This window comes from Chiloscyllium plagiosum, unplaced genomic scaffold, assembly GCF_037043375.1.
Source record: "Chiloscyllium plagiosum isolate Xiang-an unplaced genomic scaffold, Cpla_swu_hap1 HiC_scaffold_22, whole genome shotgun sequence".
NCBI classification, from domain to species: Eukaryota; Metazoa; Chordata; class Chondrichthyes; order Orectolobiformes; family Hemiscylliidae; genus Chiloscyllium; species Chiloscyllium plagiosum.
Genome location: NW_028270160.1, coordinates 7,297,329 through 7,318,649, shown reverse-complemented (window position 1 = coordinate 7,318,649; position 21,321 = coordinate 7,297,329). Strand labels below are relative to the sequence as shown.

Sequence of the window (21,321 nt, the reverse complement as noted above, 5' to 3'; positions counted from 1 at the left end):
AGCATTAAAAACTAACACTGTGAAAGGCCTTGGGACATTTTAGGTTGTTAGTCTCTACATTAGTATAAGTTGCTGCTGCTTAACTTGAAAGTAATTAGCTAGTAGTGGAGACTTGTTTGCATTCAATAATTTCACTTAAGACATGCTGAACTGGTAGACACTGTTCTAAAATTGAGAATTCCAAGAGGTTTGGAGATGAGATTCCTCAGGGAAAGATTTGGTCTATCATGCCTCATGTTTCCCGTTGAAGAGAAGATCTTGACAGGACAAATGTCGGTTTTGTTACGAGCTTCTGGAAACATTTGATGGGTGGTCATAGCCTTCCCTTCAAGTTGTGAACTCTTGAACAAAAAGAAGGGCGTTTATTAAACTGAAGCTGCTCTGGTGTGATTTTGCCCTGATTTCCTTAGAATGCAGGGAAATAGATTGATTTTTTTTTCAAGTTAGACAAGATAACCATCCACTGCTTCTGGAAGGCTGTGTTCATATTGCATGTTATTTAGAATCATAGAATCCCTACAGTCCGGAAAAAGGCCTTTTGAGCCATTGAGTCCACAATGACCCTCTGAAGAGCATCCCACCCAGGCCCACGTCCCTACCCTTTCCCTGTAACTCTGCACTTATTACAGCTACTCAACCAAGCCTGCACACCCCTGGATACTGTGGCCAACTTAGCATGGCCAATCCACCTAACCTGCACATCTTTGGACTTTGAGCTAAGTTGGTTTAGATAAATTAGGCTGATTATTTCTTGCTGCTCACTTACTTGAGGGTAAAAATATATAAAGCATTTTGTGTTATATCTTTGTAAACTGTGAATAATTTGCCTGTTGGAAGATTAGAAAAGCGCAGTCTTTCCATTTATGCCTGTCAAGGAGAAAGCAATGTACTAATGCTTTTACATTGGTACCATCTGAATATTTATGTTGGATCCAGACTTGCATCACAGGATTCAGGAATAATCTTACGATAAAGATGAATATGATTTGAACAAATGGATATGATTCTTTAAAATTATTGTTGAAATCTTTTAAGGCTGACGAACAGTTCAATGAGCAAAGAACCAAGAGGGAGGCACTAAACATTTGACACAATGGTCACAGAAAAATGTGCATCATAACAGATTGCAAAAGTTAAGGAATTTCATGGTCGGGGAAGCAGTTGTAACTTTGTACTTCAAGTACGTGTAAAAGTTTATATAAACCTGAGGTAGTAAATATTTAATAAAAATTGTCCTGTCTTTTGACGCACATTGCGAACTATAAAAGTTTGGGTAAAAGTGGAGATTCACATATTCTTGATACAGACAAGAGCTTGATGTGTGGCTCGACTGTAGTAGATGGAATAAAATTGTAGAATGCGCACAGCATTGAAGGAGGGCATTTGGCCCGTTGACCCTTCTTGGCATGCCTGTTGTATTCTCCCTCCTTGCTCCCTGTTCCTCTGCCTTTTCCTGGTAGCCCAGCAAATTATTCCCATCAGTTTACATCCAATTTTCTTTTAAGAGTCATGAATTAATTTGCTTCCACCATAGTGTTAGGCACTGCATTTCAGAACCCAACCATTCACTAATTAAAAAGATTTTCGCTCCTGTCAGCTTTATTTCTTTTTTTTTAGTCTGACTGTATCTATAATTGAGATTGTGTTTGATCTCTGTGACTCAGTTATTGGTCTCAAGTTCAAGTTACATTCTGTACATCAGGGCATTGTGGTCCAGAGTTGGTCATACCTTGTTGAGAGGTGAAGATTGTATGTTGTGATCCGTACTATAAAGACGTTAGGGATACCTGGGTAAGGTGAAAAACATGTGGGATGATGGTTTCTTGGTGGGATTCTCAATGGCAATGTCAAGCCTCATAAAATTGATTTGCAAACCCATCAGCACCCTTACTCGCTTTGAAATTTGGGATTCTTGGGTTTCTTGAGTGCAAGATAAAGAGTTTTAATATTCAAAGTCTGTACAACGAAATGACTTAAAACTTTGGAAGCTGTTTAGGTCTCATGTTGGTAGATGCTAAGCCTTAGATTACTGAAAAGCAGAAATCAGACAAGCATGTAGTAAAGGCTGCATAGTTTGAATATAAATTTAAACTTTTTATGTGGACTCGAGTAAGTAAACTAGCGTACAACATAAGTGAATTTCTGGAGGGTGTTCAGGTTAGTTTTGTACACCAATAATGGGACTTGTCATTAGATAGTGGTGAACTGCCTTAACTTTTACCTGACAGCAGCTGTTATATAATCTAATTCAAGAACCTTTTGCAAGGGAGAAACACAACTAAAATTGTAAATTAGGGGAGTCTGACTTCAATGGGATCAGAGTGTCCACAGTGAACTGGGCAGGTTTAATATTAGGTGGAAAAGTCAGAAGGTGACAGGAGATTTCAAACAAACCTAATGCAGAACTAAATTTTTTCACAAAGAGGCAAAAGTTCTACTTTGCAAAATAAAAAACAATTGTCTTTGGAGGCTAAAGAGCTGAAAGATGACAAACTGAAAGAGCAGTTGCAGATAAACTTCTGATAAAGAAAATGTTGATCCGATCCAATTGGAAAGATGGAGAGAGTACTCTGGAGACAAAAGAACTGCCAGAAGCAAAAACATGCAAGTGGTATAAAAATCAATTCATTATTTTACGACTATTAGGAAATTGATAAGGGCAGGAGAAATCTGGGTCCCTTGAAAACTAATCATGGTGATATGACCAAAAACAAGGAAGTGGATATGTTTAATAGTTGCTTTGCAATAAAGGAAAAGATAACATTATTGGAAAACTCAAACATATTGATTTCAGGACAGCGACTCACCAAAATTAATGTAACCAGAATTAGTGATGAAGAAAATGATGCTAGATATTATTTTTGACAATTCAGGCTAAGTACATACAAATCAATTTGATCACATGGTTACTTGAATGCAAAACAAATTACTTTCTGACACAGGAGCAGAGTGGAGTCAAGAGATGTATCCTTGTAATGTTTCACCCTGTAAATAAATCAGTTTCAAACAAAGACCAACTGAGTTCTTCCTTCTCTCGTCTTGAGCAGTGTAAATGGATGCATTAAAGAGATTAGATGAATGATCAGTGATGTGAAAATGGATATCTTTGCAGGTGGATGTAAAATAATCTGTTAGTGGTTTAAAAAAAAAAGGGAAGGCTTACAACTTCCTGAAACAGTGGATGTCCAGAGGGATTTGGGGTCGAAGTGTATAAATCGCCAAAATGTCTCAGTTCCAGAAGATAATCAAAGGCTAATTGAATTCTGGCCTTCGCATGCAAGATTTGATTACAAGGGAAGAATCATGTGACAGCTATTCTTGCTACAGGTTGATTAGACCACCCTTGGAATACTGAGCAGTGTTGGTATCATGCTGTAAGAAGGATACATTGACCTCAGAAGGAGTTAGCTTTACTAGAAGTGAGTGAGGTTTACAAGACTTATCTGAACTTCAAGGGTTCAGTTACGAGGAAAAATTGTACAAGTTGTGACTGTCTTCTCAAGAAATTGAAAGATTATGGTGTAATTTGATTAGTGTTTTCACAACATTAAAAGAGTCAGATAGCATTTCCATTGGTTGGAGGTGCTTTGACCAGGTGAGTAGGGTGATCTAGGCTGTTTGATCCCAACAAAGGTTAAAGTTGTTTTTAATCTGAAGCTATATAATTCCAATAAAAATGTAGTTGTATATTTTTAGTGAAGCAACTTAAAGACTATGCTAAGTTTTTCTTCATAGAAGGAAAGTCAAATTTAATGCCTGCTAAACCAAAATGGAAAAGTGAAAAGGCAGGAGGATGTCAACCTTGTGGCCTCTGTCACTTGGGCTCTCTCACACTGGTTCAAAGTTAAAAGTGGATCGAGTCTAGTACAAAGAAAGACAAATAGTTTTACAGTTTGAGTCCTTTGGTTGTCCTTGAGGTATAAAGTTTTAACCTGAGACTAAAGCTGGACAGTTGGATTCTTGGATACTGTCAGCAGTAGTGATAGCTTTGGTAAATAGAATTAAGGACAATCCAAAGGGTTTTTAAAAATATATTAAGGACAAAAGGATAACTAGGGGGAGGTTAGGGCTCCTCAAAGATCAGCAAGGCGGCCTTTGTGTGGAGCCACAGAAAATGGAGGAGAAACTAAATGAATATTTTGCATCAGTATTTAGTGTGGAAAAGGATATGGAAGATATAGACTATAGAAATAGATGGTGACATCTTGCAAAATGTCCAGATTACAGAGGAGGAAGTGCTGGATGTCTTGAAACGGTTAAAAGGTGGATAAATCCCCAGAACCTGATCAGATGTACCCGAGAACTCTGTGGGAAGCTAGAGAAGTGATTGCTGGGCCTCTTGCTGAGATATTTGTATCATCGATAGTCACAGGTGAAGTGCCGGAAGACTGGAGGTTGGCAAACGTGGTGACACTGTTTAAGAAGGGCGGTAAAGACAAGCCAGGGAACTATAGACCGGTGAGCCTGACCTCAGTGGTGGGCAAGTTGTTGGAGGGAATCCTGAGGGACAGGATGTACATGTATTTGGAAAGGCAAGGACTCATTCAGGATAGTCAACATGGTTTTGTGCATGGGAAATCATGTCTCACAAACTTGATTGAGTTTTTTGAAGAATTAACAAAGAGGATTGATGAGGGCAGAGCGGTAGACGTGATCTATATGGACTTCAGTAAGGCGTTCGACAAGGTTCCCCATGGGAGACTGATTAGCAAGGTTAGATCTCATGGGATACAGGGAGAACTGGCTCAAAGGTAGAAGACAGAGAGTGGTGGTGAAGGGTTGTTTTTCAGACTAGAGCCTGTGACCAGTGGAGTGCCACAAGGATCAGTGCTGGGCCCTCTACGTTTTGTCATTTACATAAATGATTTGGATGTGAGCATAAGAGGTACAGTTAGTAAGTTTGCAGATGACACCAAAATTGGAGGTGTAGTGGACAGCGAAGATTACAACAGGATCTGGATCAGATGGGCCAATGGGCTGAGAAGTGGCAGATGGAGTTTAATTCAGATAAATGCGAGGTGCTGCATTTTGGGAAAGCAAATCTTAGCAGGACTTATACACTTAATGGTAAGGTCCTAGGGAGAGTTGCTGAACAAAGAGACTTTGGAGTGCAGGTTCATAGCTCCTTGAAAGTGGAATCGCAGGTAGATACGATAGTGAAGGCGGCGTTTGGTATGCTTTCCTTTATTGGTCAGAGCATTGAGTACAGGAGTTAGGAGGTCATGTTGCGGCTGTACAGGACATTGGTTAGGCCACTGTTGGAATATTGTGTGCAATTCTGGTCTCCTTCCTATCGGAAAGATGTTGTGAAACTTGAAAGGGTTCAGAAAAGATTTACAAGGATATTGCCAGGGTTGGAGGATTAGAGCTATATGGAGAGATTGAATATGCTGAGGCTGTTTTCTCTGGAGCGTCAGAGGCTGAGGGGTGACTTCATAGAGGTTTGTAAAATCATAAGGGGCATGGATAGGGTAAATAGATAAAATCTTTTTCCTGGGGTCGGGGAGTCCAGAACTAGAGGGCATAGGTTTAGGGTGAGAGGGGAAAGATATAAAAGAGACCTAAGGGGCAACATTTTCAAGCAAAGGGTGGTATGTGTATGGAATGAGCTGTCAGAGGAAGTGGTGGAGGCTGGTGCAATTGCAACATTTAAGAGGCATTTGGATGGGCATATGAATAGGAAGGGTTTGGAGGGATATGGGCCGGGTGCTGGCAGGTGGGACTAGATTGGGTTGGGATATCTGGTCGGCGTGGACGGGTTGGACCAAAGGGTCTGTTTCCATGCTGTACATCTCGATGACTCTAGTGGATGTTGCAGTTTATATTTCTTGGCTTCAAAATGCTGCTTCTGTGGAAACTGGGTCAGTTTCATAAGAGGCAGCATTTTCCCATTTAGTCATCTGCCAAAAGCTCGGAGTCTCCCTAGAATTACTGGTTCCATTCTGTATTTCCAAGCTTTTCTTGCATTTACTGTCTATGACAGCCATAGTGTTATTGTCAAATACTTTGTACATAGAATGCCTACCGTGTGGAAACTGGCTATTTGGCTAAACAAATTCACACCGACTCTCTGAAGAGCCTCCCACCTAGACTCAACCCCGTACCCTATCCCTGTAATCCTGCATGGCTGATCCACCTAGCCTGCACATCCCTGGATGCTATGAGTAGTTTAACATGGCCAATTCACCTAACCTGCACGTGTTTGGATTGTGGGAGGACACCCACACAGACACTGGGAGAATGTGCAAACTCCACACATTTGCCTGAGGCTGGAATTGAACCCGGGTCCCTGGTGCTGTGAGGCAGCAATCCCATCAAGCACCGACATCTCCAAATTGAGCTACCCAGCAGACTTTCCTCTCCAGAGGAAGCATTAGCAAACCAGATGGACTTTTTAACAACAAGCAATGATTGCTGTGATAGTCATCATTACTACAGACTAGAATTGTGTTCCAGATTCATTTAGTCAAATTCAAATTTGCATCAACTACAATAATGAGCTTTGAACCTAGTCACCACAGCATTGGCTTGAGCCTTTGGATTATAAGCCAAGCACTAGTTTCGTTATACCACCACCTCCACTAAGGTTGGCCCAAATTTTCCTATGTCTTTCTGGAAAGAATGATCACCATTCTACGTAAAATAAAAGGTATTAAAGCACCTATTTTCATTTAGATTTCCTTCCCTCCCAGTTAACTACTTTCTCTAAAATATTATCCTTGCAGATACTGGTGGAAGAAATAAATTAAAGCCCTGTGAGTAATACTAAGCATGCTGCTTCTTTTTGCTTGTTAACTGTTATGGGAAGGATAGGAATATTTTACCATAGATACCAGAGTTTTGGGATTGAGACTTTTCTGTTTGCACTGCTATCTTGTGCAGTACATGTTAGATTTTAAGTGCTTAACTCCTCAGATGGTAAGAACCTGAAGATGGGGACATTCCTCATTGAGATCTCATTATTGGGTCATGCTTGTATTATTTGTTTTTTTTTTTTTGAAGCTATCCAGCGCCTCAATCAAATGGTTAAACTGAGCAGGCTTGGGATAGCTTAGCAATTAACCCTCTGAGCGTGGGTTTTGTCGTAAGCTGTAAATGGTGCTTGCCAACCAGTTGACTGGAGCTCCATTCCACTGGAGATAATGTGCGTGGAAAGGAAACCAGAGAAGGTGATACAAAAACTTCTCATGAAAGCCAGACTAAAACAATAATGCAGATTTTAATTAGGCAGGCTTTGTGGGAAAACATTAACTCACAAGTGTCGTGTTTCTGTAGTGTGGTGGTTATCACGTTTGTCTAACACGTGAAAGATCCCCAGTTTGGGCAGAAACAACGTCACAGGTACTCCCGTGTTAACTCAGCGAGGTGTGCTATGCCTGCTTGCTGATAGAAGTGAACAGAGCTCCTCATTTAAGTAAGATGGCTCAGTGGTTGACAGTGCCAGGAATCTGGGTTTGGTTCCATACTTGGGCAACTGTTTGTGGAGTTTGCACGTTCTCCCTGTGTCTGTGTGGGTGTCCTCCCACAGTCCAAACATGTGCAGGTTCGATGGATTGGCTATGGGAAATTGCCCATAGTGTTCAGGGACATGCAGTCGAGGTGGGTTAGCCATGGTACTTGCAGGATTACAGGAGGAGAGTGGATTTGGGTCTGGGCGGGATGTTCTTTGGAGGATGGGTGTGGACCTGGGCCAAATAAAGTGCTTCCACGCTGTAGGGATTCAATATTTCTATGATCTGCAACATAAAAAATTGATGGTTTGCTTCATGTCAGTGGTGCTTAAGATTCAATTTAGTTTCTTGGGAGAGAAAAGCAAACCATGCTGAGAAATCAAGTTTTAAAAGTGGAACTGAATGCTTCACGGATGGCTGGAAATCTATCAATTAAATGCCTACACAATCAGATCTGATTTTCACTTGATAAGGACCCTGTTACGAGCAAATCAAGACTTCATGTAAGTTTAAGTGTCAAGAATAGAGCTGTAATGGCTTTGTTTTGTCTCTGTATTTCCCCATTTAGTTTTCTAATGCATGGAATAGGTGGAAGTATAGTATTGAAGTTGTAATTGCAACCTGGTATGCAAGGGGATTTGGAATATCGCCATTCAGTCTGCTTTAATAATATATTGAGCTTGTTGAAAATGTCTACTGCGCACAATATTTCGTGTTCTGTTTCCCTCCCCAGCTCAAATGCAGTTTGCCTTCCTACTAATTTACATTGGGACATCCTGTTTTCATGCTGTGATCTGTTTGCAATGGTCTGTAGTGAATTGGTAGTGCAACTCGACTTTTTTAAAACCCCACCTAAAAGGACAAGTTTGCATTTAACAGAAATTGAAACAAAATTCAAATGTCCATCTGTGCAAGCGTAATCGTATGTTTCAGAACACGTTATGCAGGCAGGCAAATAAATGCTTAACATGTTGCATTATATTGCACTATCGTTTCACTACAGGCCATTGCAAACAGATCACAGCATGAAAACAATGTCCCATGTAAACTAGTAGTAAGGTAAACCGCATTTGAGCTGGAGAGGGAAACAGAAAATCAAATATTGTGCATGGTAGGGTTTCACTAAGCTCAACAAGGCCAATACATTATAAACTGAAAATGTGTTGCTGGAAAAGCGCAGCAGGTCAGGCAGCATCCAAGGAGCAGGAGAATCGACGTTTCGGGCATGAGCCCGAAGAACGAAACGTCGATTCTCCTGTTCCTTGGATGCTGCCTGACCTGCGCTTTTCCAGCAACACATTTTCAACTCTGATCTCCAGCATCTGCAGTCCTCACTTTCTCCTCCAATACATTATAAAAGCAGACTGAATGGTGATATTCCCAATCCCTTTAAATACCAGGTTGCACTTACAGCTTCAAGGCTAAATTTGGTATCTTATTCCATGATTCACCTTATTTAAATAAATCTGACATTTTTTTTGGAAAATCTACAAATTGCCATGTTTTTCTAAGTAGGCATTTGGTAAAGCTTCAGGGTGGATGTTACTGGCTGATGTGTGAAGTTTTTGTCCAGTTCATCCATTGCTACTCTGCTCAAGCATTGGTTCCTGATCCTACAATGCCTTTAATTTTTCAATTTTTTGCATCCCCAACTTCAAATTCCTTCATTGTCTGTCCCCTCCCCTCCCAATTGCTTCTCCATCTTTGTTACTTCCCACCCCCTGACACATGATCTCTGCACCCCTCCAGTTTTGACTTCTTGCACTTCTCCGGTTTTCATCCTCCTCCATCTCTTTTTATTCCCCTCCAATTTGGTGAATTTGCTTTCAGATGTCTAGACTGTTAAGTTGCAGAATTTCTAAAGCATTTTACTCCTTTACCTTTTATGATAACCTTCATCACCTCTTTTAGAAACCTTTTGGTCACCTGACATCCAATCTCCTTGTGTGTGTAAATGTAAAATTTTCTTTTAATGCTTCCACGAAGCATCTTGGGACTTGACACTATTGAAGGTGTGATCATCAACGTTTCCCTTGCTTTTACTTTTGTTTACATATCTTTTTAATTGACTTTCATTGAATCAGAAGAATCCCTACAGTGTGGAAACAGACTACTGGGCCAATCAAGTCCGCACTGATCCTCCAAAGAGCATTCTATCCAGACCCACCCTACCCTATCTCTGCAGTTCCTATGTCTAATCCATCTAGCCTGCACGTCCATGGACACTCTGGGCAAGTTAGCATGGCCAATCTACCTAACCTGCAAATCTTTGGATTTTGGGAGGAAATCAGAGCACCCAGGGGAAACCCTACGTACACAAGAAAAATGTGCAAACTCCATACAGACAGTTGCCCAAGGATGGAATTGAACCCAGGACCCTGGCGCTGAGACAATAGTGCTAACCACTGAGCTGCCATGCTGTACTTCCTGATTTCTTTAGTCCTGTTGTATTTTTAATTTTTCACTGCCACTGTCTTATCATTTACCCTCATAATATCTTTTTGATATAACTTGAATTTGCAGTTTTATTTTGTGCTGCCCCCAACTGATATGAATATTTTTAATCAGTTTATTCGGATGTACTAGATCACACCTCTGGAACAGATGGGACTTGAACCCAAGTCTCCCAGCCTAGAGGGGAACACTGCTGTGCTACAAGAACGCAAACTGATGATTATCAGTTGGGTATTGATCACTTTCAGGTGGTACATGTTGATAGGGATCTCACCTGTACTTTATCTGTATAGGAACAGACTAAGACTCTGGTTGTACAGTTGAGTGTTCATATCTCTGGGCGAAGCTCTGGCTTAACACTCACCTGCCCAAAGGTGCATCATAACATATCCAAATAGATACAAACAATTATAGAAACAAGCTTAAGGGTGGATTTTCTTTTGGTGCAAGTCACATAGTGTGACTCTGTTTAGAACCTCTGCTTCTGTAAATATCCTCTGGCACCTGCCTTCCACATTTTAACAGCATCTGAATACTTAACACATCCTATTATCTATTTTTTAACCTTGAATCTTTGCAAATGCCTACTAATGGAGATGAGGTTTCCTCTGAAATCTGATGGGAAAAATGTAATATAAATAAAATAGCATGTTATTGAGGTGGTTCTCTTATTTCAAAGACAATTGTATCTTGGAAGTCTTCTCTACTTGTCAACTTGTTTTTGACTTGAATAAGCACTCATGTTTTTCTGTTGTCTTTGCTTTTTAGGGAATGACGATCTTTTTAAACAGAAGGAATCTGTTCTGAAGCTCGTAACAAAAACCCTACCTTCAGGTTCACTTTCCCTAGAGAAGAGTGTTTGCAGCAAAGAGGCAGTTCAACGGCACCATTCCTTTCCTCCATATCCCGGGAGGAAAAGCTCAATGAATGGCTTAAAAAGTAGCTTTACAAGTTTGCCTGTCTCCCATTCAAAAGAGAAAAGAAAGCGCAATTCATCACCTGACATCAGGAAAAAGAAACGAGACACCCTATCGCAACATTTAGATGTGACTTTTCCTAAGAAAAGCTGTGAAAGCAGGACCACTGGTAAATACAGCAGTGCTATCACTGAAACAGGTTGCAATGGAGTGCTGAAAGATCACAATAATGGTGATTTGGAAAATGAGGATCTGCCTCTTGAGGCTGATGAATTTCCAGATTCACATAGTTGCTTACCATTTGATTCATTGCTGGATGAGGAAATATCAAGGAACAAACCTCCAAATGTGCATGTGAGGTTTCCTGTAGAGGAGAAGGCCAAGTCTGCTCTGGACAGTGTCATTTCTTCGAAAGAAAATCGCTCTGGGCTCCTTAGTAGGCACTGTTTGGTTCCTTTTGACAGTAAAAGAACACAAAGACATGAACCCAACTCTTTACCCGTTTTGCCTTTGGATGAGGAAAGTAGATCCTTATCCTCTCAAGAGAAGAGACAGTTGGGACGGTCCAGTGCTGTCCGCATATCAGACACCAGTAAAGGAAGCGATAGGAAACTGAGGGACAGCTATATTAGCATGGACAGTGACGATGATGATCACTGTAATTTAGACAGTGATGAAGATGAAAATCTTGTGGCTTTGGATGATCTCCTAACTTTGCGTAACAAGCCTGTATCTAGTACACCAGAAAAGCTTGACACTTCCCTTCCGTCGTCTACAGCTAACACACCCACAGGATGGTTCACTGTAAGTTCATAATAAAGCCTTATGAAGTTTCTGTCATTTTCCATCAGCCAACTTTGACATTGTTTGTCTGTAACTTCATGGAATCGTAGAATCCCTGCAGTGTGGAAGCAGGCCATTTGGCCTATTGAGTCCACGCTGACTCACCGAACAGCATTCCTGCACCCATCCCTGTAACTCTGCAGTTCCTATGGCTAATCCACCTAACCTGCATGTCTTTGGACTGTGGAAGGAAACTGGAGCACCCGGAGGAAACTCTCAAATATTGGATGAATGTGCAAACTCCACACAGCCAGTTGCCTGAGGGTGGAATTGAACCTGAATCCCTGCCTTCTGTAAACTTTGTGCCTTACCTTTTCTCACTTGGTTTTGGCTCTATGGTGAGATTTAATGGATAGGCCAGAAAAACATTTGAAAATACAGCTAATTTGAACTGAAAGCTGGTATACTGGTGGCTGGAAAGGGAGAATAAATAAAAGACAAAACATGTAGCTCAGAATCTGTTTACAAAGAATTATTTCTCTTTGTAAATGAAAGTTTACTGTTGTAGGGGCACTATTATGTTCCATAGTGATGAACCTGGGTTGTAACTAGTTTGACTGGTACTATTCTGCACCTAACAACATAAGAGCATAAAGAAAAGCAGGTGTCAGTCAGTCAGCCCTTTGAGTCTAAGGTAAAACAAAGAACTACAGATCTTGGAGATCTGAAGCAAGCAAAAACAGAAATTGCTGGAGAAACTCAGCAGGTCTTGGCAGCATCTGTGGAGAGGGAGAAAAAGGAGTTAGCATTTTGATTCCAGTGACCCTTCTTCAGAGTTGTTCTGCTTTGCCCTCCACAGGTGCTGCCAGACCTGCTGAATTTCTCCAACAGTTTCTGTTTTGTTTTGTTTGTTTCAACTCTTTTCGAGGGGGTCATGGCTGATCTTTGACCTCAGTGCTAGTCTCTTGTGCTATCCCTACGTTCCCTTGCTGTATTTAATATGCAGGAATCGCTCATCTCCATCTTGAAAGTACTCCGTGACTGAGCATCCATGTAAAAACACTTGACCAGTTGCTGCAATAATAAGCAAGGTTACCCTCCTGAAAAACTGAAACATAAATATTAGATTTGATGCTTTGCAGACATTAACAGGGCTCCTGCTGTTGATTGCTGTCCAACTTCGCTAAGAGTATCAAGTGCAGATGCTGTCTTTGTTCATATGTGCGATTTCAGATGTAAAAATCCAAGTGTCTTTTCTGCATTTCGTAAGCAGTTTGGTTAGAAATATGCAGGGGTCAAATTTCTAATTTCCTGCAATTCATTTCATTGCACAGGTCTTAGAGGACTTGTGTGCTGGTCAGCAAGAATTGAAATTGCTAACACCCAAGTACGTGGGCTGCTGAAGCTGAACCAGCCATGAGTTCAGCACAGCCAAGAAGGGAATATGGTTTGGCTGTGCAACTGCTTGACTATTGTGCTGAGCTATTGTGACAACTGTAGCACAGGCACTGGGTGTGAGGTTCAATATAAGAAGTAACCTCCCTGTCTCCATTGGGTCAGGATACACAGCTTATTTTGTTTTGCCAGTGTTATTGTTAAAAGTTTTTAGAATGATGCTCACCTTCCCGTTTCCTAATGATCATGTCTTTTGAATTTCAGTTTAAAAATAGCAAACAGGCAAATTATTCAAACAGCTTTGATCGCCTACTTAAAGAGAAGCAGCAGTCTGAGGGGTGAGTTTATTTATCTTGGCTACTCTTGCATTTTTAAGTCTGTTTCTATTTACCACAGAGCTGAAATTTAAAAATCTTGATGAAGTCCAACTTTTTGAGCTCTTCTGTAGCTCTGGATCCATTTTATTATTTGTGAAGTGTCTTGGTGGTGATTTTTAATTATACAGTAGAGTCAAATTTATTTTCATGTTTTGAGATCTTTGATCACCTGGTTTGGACCAGCACCCTGATTGTTGTACCTGTACCATTACTGCTATTTTTAGAGTCATAGAGTCATAGAGATGTATAGCATGGAAACAGATCCTTCGGTCCAACCTGTCCATGCCGACCAGATATCCCAACCCAATCTAGTCCCACCTGCCAGCACCCGGCCCATATCCCTCCCATGTATGGGTATATTCAAATACTGAAACTTTATTGCTGGAACAGCACAGCAGGTCAGGCAGCATCTAGGGAACAGAAGATTCGACGTTTCGGGCACATGCCCTTCTTCAGGAAACAAATACCCATCCAAATACCCATCCAAATGCCTCTTAAATGTTGCAATTGTACCAGCCTCCACCACATCCTCTGGCAGCTCATTCTATATACGTACCACCCTCTGCGTGAAAAAGTTGCCCCTTAGGTCTCTTTTATATCTTTCCCCCCTCACCCTAAACCTATGCCCTCTAGTTCTGGACTCCCAGATCCCAGGGAAAAGACTTTGTCTATTTATCCCATCCATGCCCCTGATAATTTTGTAAACCTCTATAAGGTCACCCCTCAGCCCCAGATGCTCCAGGGAAAACAGCTCCAGCCTGTTCAGCCTCTCCCTATAGCTCAGATCCTCCAACCCTGGCAACATCCTTGTAAATCTTTTCTGAACCTTTTCAAGTTTCACAACATCTTTCCAATAGGAAGGAGACCAGAATTGCACGCAATATTCCAACAGTGGCCTAACCAATGTCCTGTACAGCCGCAACATGACCTCCCAACTCCTGTACTCAATACTCTGACCAATAAAGGAAAGCATACCAAATGCCGCCTTCACTATCCCATCTATCTGCGACTCCACTTTCAAGGAGCTATGAACCTGCATTCCAAGGTCTCTTTTTGTTCAGCAATACTCCCTCGGACCTTACCATTAAGTGTATAAGTCCTGCTAAGATTTGCTTTCCCAAAAGGCAGCACCTCGCATTTATCTGAATTAAACTCCATCTGCCACTTCTCAGCCGATTGGCCCATCTGGTCCAGATACTGTTGTAATCTGAGGTAACCCTCTTCGCTGTCCACTACACCTCCAATTTTGGTGTCATCTGCAAACTTACTAACTGTACCTCTTATGCTCACATCCAAATCATTTATGTAAATGACAAAGTAGAGGGCCCAGCACCGATCCTTGTGGCACTCCACTGGTCACAGGTCTCCAGTCTGAAAAACAACCCTCCACCACCACCCTCTGTCTTCTACCTTTGAGACAGTTCTGTATCCAAATGGCTACTTCTCCCTTTATTCCATGAGATCTAACCTTGCTAATCAGTCTCCCATGGGGAACCTTGTCGAACGCCTTACTGAAGTCCATGTAGATCACATCTACTGCTCTGCCCTCATCAATCCTCTTGTTACTACTTCAAAAAACTCAATCAAGTTTGTGAGACATGATTTCCCACACACAAAGCCATGTTGACTATCCTAATCAGTCCTTGCCTTTCCAAATACATGTACATCCTGTCCCTCAGGATTCCCTCCAACAACTTGCACACCACTGTGTAACGTGCTGTCAAAGTCTTGGTTACTCAGTTGCGAAGGGGGCCAGAGATATGGAGGAGGATTCTCTTCTCAATCAACTTCCCCCTCAAACAGACCCAAAGAGCTGAGGAAGAGCAGGCTGCACCAATGTGTATTGTGAACCTCCTCTAGCCAGAGCTGGTAAAATACAGGACCAGCACAAGTTTGATACAAAATGATCAGCACGGTTTCAGAATGCAATTCTTTGAAATGTAATTTTGTCAGTGATGCATTTGTGATCTTTGAATATTTTATGTACATCATCCTCATTGTTTTACTGGGGGTGTAGATATGAACCTTTGATTTTGCTAAGCTATGAGCTTCAAAAATTCACCTCACAGATAAATTTGGACTAATATTGTCAAAATATGCCTTTAAGCAGAAAGCTAATTAATCATTGTGTATTTCTTTAGTCTGGGGGAAACGCTCAAGGACCTGAAGAAAAAATTGCAAGAGGAACTTACCGAGGTGCCTGACCTCCACTGTGTCTCTGAGGAAGATGAAGAACAGGGAACGGATGAAGACATGGATCAAATTGCAGAAGAACACAGGTTAGTGACTAATAATAGAAGCACCAATAATATATGGAGGGAACGATTTAGGGAGTATAATTCTAAACTCTTAAGAGTGGAGACCAGCAGACAACAATTATATATTAGTTGTAGTGTTCCATGAATTCCCATTCATCTCCACACTCATTGGGCTTGCAAAACCTTCACTTCTAGACTGACACCGAGCCAAGTATTCCATATTTCCCTGACCTCCATACACCTTTGCTTTTCACATTCTCACTGGGTAAAACAGTCAGGGGATGGACTGAGATGGGATATGGGCTGGTGGTTGTTGGCAGATCTATGATAGAAGGTGGGTATCCAGAATGGAAAAAGCCTCTTGACTGAGGATTGGTATAGCCTGACTATGCTTTCCCTATCTCTGTTCTCCCCTGTCTTCCCTCAAATTTGAAACTGTTTAGAACCATTCAGTATTTGGCCACTTAAGGCATCAACTGGGCAAGGATGAGTGGATCACTCTTTCCTTTGTACACTCCACATAAAACTTCCTTTAAGTCAGGAAAAGGGAGGGCTGGTGATGGGAAGACCATCTGTTGAATTTTACACACAGCCCTGACTATATGCCTGGTTGGGCACCATCGAATTGTGCCCAATCTCTCTAGCATCATTTGTCAAATTGTCTGATAGCAACTAAACCAAATGCTGCAGCTTGTGTCAAAGCAGAATGAAATGCTTTGACACTGAAATAAAGCTAAGCCAATTGTTTACTTTTAACATGATTCTATTCTACGGATAGCAGTTCAGAATCTTGTTTGTGTTCCAGTGAGACAAACATTCTATGTTTGCAATGTGCTTATTGGACAATATCTTGAAGGGGCTATCTTGTGCTGAACTGTTTTGTTTCCATTTCTGTTTTGATTGAAGGGCCTTCTTGATCAAGTTCTCTGTAAAAACTGATGGAATACCAGATGTACCCCCTGGGGAAAAGATTTTCAGCGTGTTGCACGCTGGGAAACACTTTGATCAACACAACCTCAGGTTGACACCGAGTGAATTGACACCGCAAAATTTTCTGGAAAGGACTCTGATCAGGTGAGGAAACTGTATAAACCTCATTTTCCTACTAACGTAAAAGTTTGAATATCAGAAGGGTACTGTTTAAAGACAGGCATCTTAAAGGTTTTTAGATCCAAAACTAGTGATAGCAGTCCTATTTTTGTACAGCAATTAAAAACTTGGATGCTGTTTTATTTTGCCATTCATTGCTAGTTTTCACTGAAATGTACTTAAATCCATTTCATTTCAACTCTTGCTAACTTCCAGCAGAGCAAAAAAACTGCACAATTTTAACGTTGCCGTTTTTATGATCTGACATTTGTCCATCCTTCATTAGATTACAGACTTCCTTTCTAATATGTTTTAAGGAGGTAATGGTATTGTAACTTGATCAGTAGTCCCATGGAGTCATGAGCTTAAATTCTTGAGCACCATGGTAGATGGTGAGATTTGAATTCAGCTGATAAATCTGAAATTAGAGGCTAGTCTGAAGCAATTGATGAAAAAATCCATCTGATTCACTTATGTCCTTCTGGGAAGGAAAAATGACACCACATCTGTATCATCTGTGACACCAGACGTGATGGCACGCACAGCACATAAAGCCCCCCGCCCAATCCCATGCTAATGTGAGTGCTTGTATCAAAGTGGGAGAGCTGTACCTCAGACTAGTTGAGACACAGCCTGATGTAGCCATTCTTCTTGAAATGTAACTCAGCATGTCGAATATCACTTGGAAGAAGCACTAAGGGTGGTTAGGGCACAATGTATCCTGCAAGGATGATTTCAATATTTATCACCAAGAGTGACTTAATTCCACTACCAGTGACCAAACTGGCAGAGTCCCAAATCATACAGCTGCCAGTCTGTGTTCTGTAGTAATTGATGAAGGAGCCAATAAGAGAAAAACTTGACTACCCTCTCCCCACCAATCTAACGCCAGCACGTTCATCTACCAGTGACTGTGCATTCCTACTGATAGTTATTGTGGAGACAAAGCACTTTCATAGTGAAGACAGCTCCAAGCTAGGCCATAGTGAAGACAGCTCCAAGCTAGGCACCGAAAAGGCATTGTTGGTTACCTGGAGCAGCAGTATTATATTCAATCGCAATCTGCTTCCTTGTGTTGCAGTTTAGTATTACCATCAAACTAACCTTGGTTCACTGAAGTGTGTCAGAGGGCACACCAGAAGAAGCATCAGGTCTGCTGAAATAAAACATTGTGTCATGCTGTATCTACAACAAGCAGCAAGTCATATCTTAACCAGCGCATAAGATCTAAGCTCTGCAATTGTGCCGCCTCCAGTAGTAATGGACAATTAAACATCGAACAGCAGGTTCAAGTTTGACAAATATCCCCATCTTCAATTATTGGGGTGACAATGCTGAAGTATTTCAACCACCTTCTGCCAGAAGTGATAAGCACGCAATCTATCTTCATCCCCTCCACAGATGCCAGCCTTTAATTATTTTGACTGAATCCACGTGTCAAAAAACACCTGGAGGCACTGTGGTCCTTGAGAGCATTCTGGCAATAATACTGAAGATGTGTGGTCTAGAACTTGCTGTGCCACTAGCCAAGTTGTTCCAGAACAGATGCAACACTGGCATCTACCCAACAATGTGGAAAAAATGCCCAGTTGTATCATGTCCATAAAAGCAGGACAAATTCAACCTGACCAATTACCACCTAATCAGTTTATTCAGAATAATCAGCAGAGTGATAGAAGGGGTCCTCATCAGTGCTAATGAGCAGCAGTTACTAAGCAATAATCTTCATGTGCAGCAAAAGCTAGACAGCATTCAGGCTGGGGTTGAAAGTAGCAAGTAATATTCAACCCTAGTCAATAACTTTGAGTATACTTATGAACATGAGCTCGCTTATATTGAATCAAAATGTTAATGACATTTTCTTTTGTGTTCAGTTCTGGAAGCAGCCAGCAGGTATTTTTATTCACTAATGGGATCGTAAGTCAAACTTACTCCTCATCGCCATGTCCGCAGCCAGTTTTAAAGTTCTTATTTAAGGTGAGGATACGCAATGTTGCACATTATTACTGGTTACTGGTCTGTTCCATTAGCACAGTTTTTAGCTGTACCAATTCTGACTGGGGCTGCTTTGCTGTTTTGTAATAGTACTAGATTGCACAGTTTTCAAACTTCCTTTTTTTATTTTTAAACTGTTAATTCGAAAGGACAGTGGTCTGGATGGTTGGTTTGTAATGGAGACTGATGCCAAAAGTATGGGTTTAATTCCTGTACCGGCTGAGGTTGCCCGAAGGATTCGACCTCTCCCCTCGCCCAATCTTGGTGACGCTCAGGGTACCTAATGGCCAGCCCTATGGTCCGGTAGGACTATGATGACTTTACTTTTGCTTGAATGATCGTGAATCCCCCTCTCAGGCCAAGTCAGCTCTCGCCACTCCTATTGTCACCTTCCTGAATGTCTGTCTGTTTGCTTGCAGTCCAAGTTCTGGCAGTCCATATCATAATTACATATTTGATAGAAACCCTACCCCATGTATGACGATGTCTTCCCTTTAACTGGACTCTCCCTTCCATGGCTATACCTTTCACCATTTTCCCCACCCTGACTATTGCAGTGGTAGTGTGGCTTTTGCATCCAAACCTCAATTTGTCTTGTCCTGTCATCTCATTCCTCTGTCACTTTCATCTCTTTGAGGATCTCGCCTTACTCTACTTCTCTGATCTGACATTCTGGGTCTTTTACCGTATGTATTTTGCTCGCTTTCCCAGTGAGGTATCTTCACTGCTTTCTTTGGGCACTGCACATTGTAGCTTCTCATTCTGTTATTTACCTTCTGCTCAATTCTTCATAGCCTGTTCCCTGCCCTCCCAATAACTGCTGTTCTTATTCTTTATATAAATACTCCAAATCCCCATTCATGGACACATTTGCCCTTCCTGTATCATGTCATCATACTATTCTGTTGTATAAATCGCAAAGCTGTTTCTTGCAGCAAATCACCAAGGGTCTTTTGACCCTCTTTCCAACCTGTGACCCCTACCAACTAGAGGTACAACGGCCAGAAATGTCTAGCGCACCACCTGTTGCAAGTTGCCCGCCAATCTACTTGCCAATTCTACTTCCTTCAATGTCACTGGGTTAAAATCCTGGAACTTCCTCCTCCACCACACTGGGTGTACCAATACCAAATGGACTGCAGTGTTACTTGAAGGCAGCTCATCACAACCTTCTCAAGAGCATCTCGGGAGGGAAGTAGATATTAGCCTAGCCAACAACACACATCCAATAAACGAATTGAAAGAAAAATGTTGGTTGAGCTTTCTGCTGCTTCTGATGACTCTGCCTACAATTTTCTGCCTCCCTATCTCAGTTTCCTCATTTTAAGATATTCCTGAAAGTCTATCTCTTTGACCAAACAGTTGATCATCTATCCTCAAATCTCTTCATCGGACTTGGTATCATAATTATTTTTTACTGCTCCTATAATATGTTTTGGAATAATTTATTAGACTTGAAGGGACATTGTGGGGAGGCAATGGCTTCATGATATTCTCACAGGATTATCTGAGGATCCAGATTTGAATCCTGCCAGCTGGTGGAATTTGAATTCACTTATTGAATTAAAAGTATATGAGGCATTGCCACTACCAGCTCATTTCCATACTTCAGGTTATTTGTTTGAACATTTATTGCCCATCCATAATTGCCTGAAGGGTAGTTTAGAGTTTAAACACTGGGTCAAGTTGCTGATGAAGTAAGGATGGCAGATTTCCATTCTAAAGGACGTTTGTGAACCAGATAAGTTTTTATGACGTCCAAAATGTTTGCTATTAGGTTAGCTTTTTATTGAATTCAAATTTTAGCATCTGCCATGATGGGATGCAAAGTCATACTCTCAGAACATTAGTCTGAGATTCTAGCTTACTTGTCCATGACAGTCCAACTCAATCACTGCCTTCTCTTGTGGTGCAATCCGCGGCTGGTATTTCTACAGTTGAAGGGAAAAAAACTTCCTTTTGTATAGCGCTTTACATTATAGTTAGTTAAGTGGGCAAAGGCAGTTGCATGTATGTAAGTGTATTTGCATCGACTCCCATTATACCAATACCTTTATTTTAATATTTTTTATCATCTTTTCCCTGGGGTCGGGGAGTCCAGGACTAGAGGGCATGGGTTTGGGGTGAGAAGGGAAAGACCTAAAGGAGACCTAGGGCGCAACGTTTTCACACACAGGGTGGTATGTGTGTGTAGTGAGCTGCCAGAGGAAATGGTGGAGGCTGGTACAATTGCAACATTTAAGAAGCATTTGGATGGATATATGAATAGGAAGGGTTTGGAGGGATATGGGCCGGGTGCTGGCAGGTGGGACTAGATTGGGTTGGGATATCTGGTCGGCATGGACGGGTTGAACTGAAGGGTCTTTTTCCATGCTGTACGTCTCTATGACTCTATGACCTCAGTGCTGCCAAGCTTACTAAGGTACTTTAGCTGTAGCACTCCCAGTTTCTCTGTCCTTGTGTGGTAGGCTTTCTGTGCCTGCTTCCTTCCCTTTATCCCAAGCTTTTTTTTCTTTAACTGCCTCTCTCTCTCAATCTACTAGTCCTTTAGCACACTCCTTAAAACTCATTTCTGACCAAGGTTTTGATTACCTATCGTGAT

General features: G+C 41.4%; 1 protein-coding gene across 4 annotated transcripts in view; it reads left to right on the top strand.

The window, feature by feature from the left end:
• The window catches only part of slf2 (SMC5/6 complex localization factor 2), a 113,784-nt gene that overhangs the window by 58,628 nt on the left and 33,835 nt on the right, over positions 1–21,321 (top strand). For all 4 annotated transcript variants that reach the window (XM_043713065.2, XM_087998720.1, XM_087998719.1 and 1 more), the window contains 5 exons: positions 10,674–11,626; positions 13,265–13,338; positions 15,519–15,656; positions 16,542–16,709; positions 18,599–18,701. In XM_043713065.2, coding sequence (XP_043569000.2) covers positions 10,674–11,626; positions 13,265–13,338; positions 15,519–15,656; positions 16,542–16,709; positions 18,599–18,701 — 1,436 coding nt within the window. The remainder of the gene's footprint in view (positions 1–10,673; positions 11,627–13,264; positions 13,339–15,518; positions 15,657–16,541; positions 16,710–18,598; positions 18,702–21,321) is intronic.